The 7,270-nt window shown below is 46.8% G+C and overlaps 2 protein-coding genes across 4 annotated transcripts in view; one reads left to right on the forward strand and one right to left on the reverse strand.

Moving 5' to 3' along the window:
- Nucleotides 1-2,375, reverse strand: part of PMEL (premelanosome protein) — an 8,370-nt gene extending 5,995 nt beyond the window's left edge. Inside the window, exons 1-2 of one of the 2 annotated variants that reach the window (XM_025044683.1) lie at nt 2,299-2,375; nt 1,650-1,774 (exon numbers count right to left, since the gene is read on the reverse strand). In XM_025044683.1, coding sequence (XP_024900451.1) covers nt 1,650-1,725 — 76 coding nt within the window. In that variant the 5' untranslated portion in view covers nt 1,726-1,774; nt 2,299-2,375. Of the gene's footprint in view, nt 1-1,649; nt 1,775-2,155 lie in introns of both variants that reach the window. The other variant, XM_015587001.2, reaches the window with a different exon arrangement.
- A 103-nt stretch (nt 2,376-2,478) lies between these two features.
- On the forward strand, nt 2,479-7,261 carry CDK2 (cyclin dependent kinase 2). 2 transcript variants are annotated; one of them, XM_006908872.3, is made up of 8 exons: nt 2,479-2,820; nt 3,566-3,643; nt 3,749-3,869; nt 4,505-4,675; nt 5,150-5,251; nt 5,933-6,076; nt 6,380-6,583; nt 6,864-7,261. In XM_006908872.3, the coding sequence occupies exons 1-8, from the start codon at nt 2,705-2,707 to the stop codon at nt 6,966-6,968; spliced, it is 1,041 nt and encodes a 346-aa protein (XP_006908934.1). In that variant the 5' UTR covers nt 2,479-2,704; the 3' UTR covers nt 6,969-7,261. The 2 variants fall into 2 exon arrangements, with proteins under 2 accessions (XP_006908934.1, XP_006908935.1); XM_006908873.3 differs by lacking the exon at nt 5,933-6,076 and having other exon boundaries at nt 2,480-2,820.
- The last annotated feature ends 9 nt before the right edge of the window (nt 7,262-7,270 follow it).

Here is a 7,270-nt window from a genome sequence, read left to right on the forward strand (position 1 = left end):
TTTAATGAGGCTTAGCCTGTAGGATAAAGCACTCCAGGCAGAAGGCCCAGTACAAGCAGATGTAAGCATAGAAACATAGCATGATAGGGAATTACTAGCAATATGGTTGATGTACACTATGAGAGATGAGGCCAAGAAGACTGTTTGGAGGCTTTGAGTGCCAAGCAAAGGAATTTGGCTTTTATCCTGCAGGCAAGGACACCTTAGAAGATTTTGTTTGTTTTATTGAGATATAATTCACATACATAAAATTCACCCTTTAGAATCTTTTCAAATATGATCAGGAATGTGTTTTAGAAGGATCGTTATGGTAAGCAGTGAGGAGGATGGATCAGAGGTAGGCAGAGGTTGGGGCTGGGGATAGAGCAGACAAAATTATGACGACTGACTGGCAGTGGTCTGAGAAAAAGGGATATGATGGCTTTCCGTATGCATCCCCCAGATCCAGCAACTATCAACATTTTGCCACATTTACTTTACCTATCCTTTGTTATTGTTGGCTGTTTGTTTTTTGGCTAAAGTATTTAAAAGCAAATCTCAGATATCTTGTCATTTTAACCTTACACATTCAGTATGTATCTGTAAAAAAATAAATAAATAAATATTGAATAAGCGTTGTTATTTCACTCTAGACAAAATTATCAAATGCAGTCCACATAAGATTTCATGAATATTTAAAATGGCTTCTTAAGATTTTAAAAATCAGGATCCAAAAAGTAAGCACAATCTTTTAAGAGCCTCAGGTGAACAAGTATGAACAGAATGTTTCCAGAATACATAGTAATTCTGTAAAATAGTAAAAGAAAGATATGAAACAGCAGTATGAATGAGGAAAATCAGATCAAGGAGAATATTCTCGGTCCATGAGATCAGGGATCTAGAGAAAGAAAGGGGAAACCGGGATATGGTGTATGTATTTCACCACAGTAGAAACTATTCCTACTCCATTTCTAATTTGTTCTGGAATCCTAGCTGATTCTGCTCAGGGAGGATCTGGAATCATCTCTTTGAGCATCCAACCACAAGAGCAAGAGAATCATAAGATGATCCATTCTTTCTCCACTCCCAACCCTCCCTCCTCAGAGCAGCACGTGACATTCCAGACCCTCTCACCACTCCTCAACCCCACCTCTTGCTCCTGTCACGAGGCCCCAATGCCCCAGAGCCCTTTCATGTGATTCTCAGCTGAGACCCCTCTGCGTGTCTCTTCCAGCTCCAGGACAAAAGCCTAGGCTGTGTTCACCCATCTCCATCCCAAAGAAAGGAGGTGGTGCCTCCTCACCCTTTTTATCCAATACCACATTTTCTTACTCCTCCCTTTAAAAACCCTATCTCAAGTGCCTGAGATATTGCCTAAAAGAGTCTCCCACTCATTTCACCCTTTTGGAGCCCCTGCTCCAGGTCATTGTCCAGGGAGCCTAAGAATTAGGGCCACAGAGACCCACTGCCCTCTTGCCCTTTTAAGCATATGGGATTATTTTCAGGCTCAGTCCCAAATCTCCATGTGGGGAGAGGGTTCAGGAGCCCATGTCCTCACTAAATCGAATGAGAGAGAGAAACCTGAAGTGTTCCTGTATCTCCCATTATAAGAGGAAAAACCAGAGCAGGTGTGCAACCCCAAATTCACACTTATTCATATCCACACTCACCTTCTGTGGCCCCCACCGCCAGAAGAGCACCCATCACAGCCACATGGAGAAGGCATTTTCTCTGCACCAGATCCATCCTGTCTTCCTTCCAGCAACCAAAGGCTCTGGGAGGCTGGGACAAGCCCCTATATAAGAAAGGGGTGCTCATTTGCATAGCCCTTCCTCTTCTCCCTCTAGGGGAGTCCTGGGAGGGGCAGGAGGACTGGAGAAAGGCAAAACTGATAAGGGATCCTGGTCCCTGGACATCCCACTACTCAATGAGTTTCTAGTTTCACTGGGTCACTCTCTTCTTTATTGAGAAAGAATTGACTGAAGGGCAGCTACGTTAACTAACGAGTACCCGACACACAATTCATTACGGGAGAGTGAATGAATCTGTTGTTTGAATCAAGCCAGGAACCTCTCAAAAAGACAGAAACAGAGACCCTGCATCCAAAAACATAGACAGTATCGGGTAGGCTGAGAGGCTGAGGCAATGGTTCCTGCGAAACCCAGGAAACCCTTACAATGAGATTCCCAGCTTCCTGGGCCAGGTGGAATTTGATCTTAGATCGATACACATTTTTTCTAAGGGTTGTGAAAACGGCGAGATCAGGAAACGTCTATAGACTCAGGACACAGGGAGGAAACTCGAGCCCAAATCAAGTACTTGGAAAGAAGTGTTTCGCCTCCCCAAGGAGGCAGAAACTTGTCTTAATGCCGCACAAAACCAAACTTGGGCGGGACGCGGTCATTTGTGGCAGGAGGTGCTGGGTTAGCCCCTCCCACTCTTACGTTGCCCAATAGGAAGGGGTGAGGGCGGGGCCAGGGAAACGCGGGAAGGAGAGGCGGGGCTTCTGGTGGTGGTAGGGAACTTGGTGGGGGGGAGGCGGCAACATTGTTTCAAGTTGGACAAATTGACAAGAGCGAGAGATACACTGAGTTCCATCCGGACCTGGAGACGCGGTTCTGGGCCCTGTTTTCCCCTCCTCCGCCCCCGAGAGCCGGGGCCCGCTTTTTGCAGGGTTCCCAGGCCCCCGCTCCAGGGCCGGGCTGACCCGACTCACTAGCGCTTCATGGAGAACTTTCAAAAAGTGGAAAAGATCGGAGAGGGCACGTACGGAGTTGTGTACAAAGCCAAAAACAAGCTGACTGGAGAAGTGGTGGCGCTTAAAAAAATCCGCCTGGACACGTGAGTGGCCTATATACCGGGGCTCCTACCTCGGAGGCTTCTTGAGTGTCCCCCACCCCCAACCCAACAGGCGGGTAGCAGTCCAAGGACCGGAAGGTAGTAGGAAGGGACTTCTTTTGAAGTGGAGAGGTGGGTTGGAGGACTGTAGAGGATTTCCCTGTGGAGATTATAAGGAGTGTCGAATCTGTGGGAAACTTGCTACCCAAAACCGAGTGATGCCCCCAAATGTGCAGTGAGGAAGACACAGGAAGAGGAAAGAGGCCTCTGAGATGGGGTCCAGGACTCCCCGTGGAGTTAGGTTTTGTGGGAACCGGTGAGGAGCACCTTTTTGAATAAGAGCCCTCCTCGCTGCCCTAGCCCCACCCTCATCTTAGAATTCTCTCCCTCTTTCAAAAGAATGGCAGTTGAACCTCACTGGCCCCTCTAGGGAGGCTGGGTAGCTGCTACTCCTTTTTGTTTGTTTTGTTTTGTTTTGTGTTTTTCCCCTCTGTTACCTTCTCTCTTCTCCTTCACCAGGAGGCTTTACTTACCTACCCTTGGGGAAAAAAGAAATAATGACCTTAATATGTCGCAAAGCCACTCCCTGTCCACCCATGAATGAAATCCTACAGCACCCTTTCTCTTCTAATTTTCCTAGGGGACATTGGGGTGCTATCTCCTTGGTGAGGGGAAAAAAATGACTGGGCTGGAGAAAAGGGAATATTTGTAACCACATTTCCATTTCTGCTTTCCCAACCTCTCCAAGTGAGACAGAGGGTGTACCCAGTACTGCCATACGAGAGATCTCTCTACTTAAGGAACTTAACCACCCTAATATTGTCAAGTAAGTATATACCTGGGAGGTGCTTGACAATAAAAAAGGTGCCTTCTGTCTGTGTCGTCTGGGCATTCTCTCCCTCACCTCCATTCCTGGACCTCCGTTCCCTAGGTTGCTGGATGTCATCCACACAGAAAACAAACTCTACTTGGTTTTTGAGTTTCTGCACCAGGATCTCAAGAAATTTATGGATGCCTCTGCTCTTACTGGTATCCCTCTTCCCCTCATCAAGGTAATCTTTCTCATCAACTCTTCCCCAACATGGGCATGTCTTGGGGGAACCGAAGGCAGGCAATTCAGACTGAATGATGATTTGTGACCTTGGTTTCCTTCTCAGCTCTCTTCTTCCTATATATACACACACCTTTCTTTTGTGAGTCTTTCACTGTTCATTATACTTACTAACCATTGGGCTAGGCAGGAGAATCAAAGAAGTTGAAATTCTAGTGAGTCAATGGTCAGATGAAACTCAGATAACTGAGACTTGAGGGCACTTGGTACATTCCTCCAAAAAAGCTCTTCCACCTATTTGGTGGGAGAAATAGCCAGTGAGTCTCTAATGTCTGTTTTAGGGCTAAGTTCTTCACTCACTGAGCTATTTTCATTCTATCAAGAAATGTTTATTCAACGTACATTCATTGAACACCTTCGATGTGCTAGGTACAGGATATGGAAAAGAGATGCAAAACTGAGTAAGACCTGGTCCTTATCCTCACTGGGCTGACAGTCCTGTGAAAGAAATAGCTTATAAATATGTAATTATAATCTAACATAGTAAAGGCTTTCATAGAGCTTTGGAAGCATGGAGTAGACCCTAATCTGCTCAGTGTGATAAAGAAACACAGTCCTCTTTTTCTCCATTGTCAGAGCTATCTGTTCCAGCTGCTCCAGGGTCTAGCTTTCTGCCATTCTCACCGGGTCCTGCACCGAGATCTCAAACCTCAGAATCTGCTTATCAACGCAGAGGGTTCCATCAAGCTAGCAGACTTTGGACTAGCCAGAGCCTTTGGAGTCCCTGTTCGTACTTACACCCATGAGGTCAGTCTCTTTCTGCATTTCTTCTCTGTACTTTCTGGAAGGTGTTAACTAAGACATTCGCCAAGTTACTAAAAATATTTAGACAGCAGTTTCTCACTAGATGGAAAGTATTTCTGACACAAGAGGTCTTAGAGGGTACACAGAGTTTATACTACGGGGCTTAGTGGTCTCTGGTAGGTATCAAGCCAGGAGAGCTGAATATATATCATAAAATTATGACCACTTGCCTCAGATTTTCCAGGAAGGTCACAAATTGAGGGTTCAGAAAATATGGCCCCCAGAGCCATGGGCTAGGTTCATTCTGGGCTAAGGAGTTGTATGTAGTCATTTTACTTAGGGGAAATCAGAATGAAGGGAAGGATGGAGGGAAAGAAGCTGTTAAGCAGCTGAGAGTTAGAGTAGTGTTGGGGAACTGAGATGTGGGACTCTCCATGCTCCATACACCATCCCCCCGCTTCCTACTTTTGTCCCCAGGTGGTAACCCTGTGGTACCGAGCACCTGAAATTCTTCTGGGCTGCAAATATTACTCCACAGCTGTGGACATCTGGAGCCTGGGCTGTATCTTTGCTGAGATGGTACGGAGGCATGCCTGAGTTCCACCCAGCCCACTCTTCCCCACATTCAAGAACAACTAAACTGTTTCTTGGCCCAGACCCATAGCCCTTTATTATCACAGGGTTCTTTCTCTAGAGTAGTACCAAGGTGGGTGGTAGGAAAAGGATAGGACCGTTGTCCCTGATATCAATCACAATGTTAGGATATTCTTAAACAGCCTTAGCATCCAGCGTACATCTCTTATCCTCGAACTGAGCTAAATCATTTCTGCAGCTGCTTTAGCTTTAGTCTGCATATATTAGGGAGAATGAATTCCATTTAGTGCTTCTTTCATTTGCCCTGGAGACCTTATCGTAAGGTACCAGGAATGCAGTGAGGCCACCTGTGTTCACCTTAGCCACACCTTTTGTGTAAACTGCAGACTTAGGATCATGTCCCCCTTCAACCTCTAGCTTTTCAGACTGAAAGATCCCTGAGACCCAGTGTTATGTGGGAACTCTTGTCCCCTTTAATACGACAGTGGAGTGGGCTGAGTTTTCAAATCAAATCAGCAATATGTTTTATGGTCCTTTATCTGGGTTGTAACTGGGGGCTTGGAGACAATTAGCCTATATATATATATAATGTACATTTATCCTCCAGTGCATTACCTTACAATTGCCCATATTCCTCTCTCAATTCATCAAAAAATATTTGTTAAGCACCTAGTGTGTACCCAGCACCATGCTAAGTGCTGTGGGGAACACAGAAGAAATGGAAGACACAGTCTCTGCCCGCTGTGCTCCTATCTAGAAGTGGCTGCATCACAAGGAGGGGGGATGACCGCAGTGTCTACCCCACACCCCGTGAGTGGCTTGGGATCCCTTTGCTACATGTCAGTGGCACCCCAGACATTCACCCCCTCCCAGCCCCACCCAGCCTTGGGGATCTGCAAAGCCATGGTTGGGGGAAGGAAGGAGGGGGCAAGGAGACAGATGAAGGGACTTCATTGTCTCAGGCTCTGTGTGACTGACCCCATGAAAGTTCCTGGGGAGGGAGTCATGGGGCCCTGCTGACCTACCACTGCCTGTGGGAACCTCCATTGTATGGGAGGCAGTTTTGACTGACTTCAGTGCGGGTATTGGCCTTTCCTCTTTCCCCATTTTCAGGTGACCCGCCGGGCCCTATTCCCTGGAGATTCTGAGATCGACCAACTCTTCCGGATCTTTCGGACTCTGGGGACCCCAGATGAGGTCGTTTGGCCAGGAGTCACTTCTATGCCTGATTATAAACCGAGTTTCCCCAAGTGGGCCCGGCAAGATTTTAGCAAAGTTGTGCCTCCCCTGGATGAAGATGGAAGGAGCTTGTTATCGGTGAGAGTTGCGGGGAGACTCCTGTTTCCTCTCATTCACCACTCTAGGGCAGGGTTTCTCCTAAATGAAGGATGAGACCCTGAACTCTGGGTCTCAGCATTTATCAAGACCCTGCTTCTGTCTTCCTATTGTCACACCAACTGAATGGTTAGATATAGGGAGGAGGGAAATGGGAACTTTGCCTTGGGTAAAATGAATTCTCGTTTTTTTTGACTTCTTGGAATACTTGCTGCCCATTTAGTCCATTATCACTGAAGTCAGTATACATCTCTCCCTCCAGCAAATGCTGCACTACGACCCCAACAAGCGGATTTCGGCAAAGGCAGCTCTGACTCACCCTTTCTTCCAGGATGTGACCAAGCCAGTACCCCACCTTCGACTCTGATGTTCTTCCCCAAGCCCTCAGTCTTACCCTCTCCCCAAGTGGGGGCCTGATCTGGCTTGGCCCTGGGCTATTTGCCCTCTGTCTTGTCTGGCTGCCTTAACACTCACTTTCCCCTCTTAGCCAGCCAACTCTGGGGATACAGGGGTGAAAGGGGAAAATGGGTAAAAATGAAAGGAAGCTTCAGTATTACATGCACTTAAGTCAGCCTCTGTCCCCCTCCTCTTAGTCATTGCTGAAGAGAGCTAGTATTACAAAAAAAAAAAAAAAAATGACTGACTTTTACCCGTCCCCACTCAATGGAT

The sequence above is a fragment of the Pteropus alecto genome, unplaced genomic scaffold, assembly GCF_000325575.1.
Source record: "Pteropus alecto unplaced genomic scaffold, ASM32557v1 scaffold433, whole genome shotgun sequence".
NCBI classification, from domain to species: domain Eukaryota; kingdom Metazoa; phylum Chordata; class Mammalia; order Chiroptera; family Pteropodidae; genus Pteropus; species Pteropus alecto.

What these genes read in the sequence shown, in the direction of transcription:
- CDK2 (XM_006908872.3), top strand. Translation starts at nt 2,705, where the DNA reads ATGGAGAACTTTCAAAAAGTGGAAAAGATCGGAGAGGGCACGTACGGA. An exon ending in AACCACCCTAATATTGTCAA is followed by an intron (nt 3,644 to 3,748) that starts GTAAGTATATAC and finishes TCCGTTCCCTAG; the next exon opens with GTTGCTGGATGTCATCCACA. An exon ending in TTCGTACTTACACCCATGAG is followed by an intron (nt 4,676 to 5,149) that starts GTCAGTCTCTTT and finishes TTTTGTCCCCAG; the next exon opens with GTGGTAACCCTGTGGTACCG.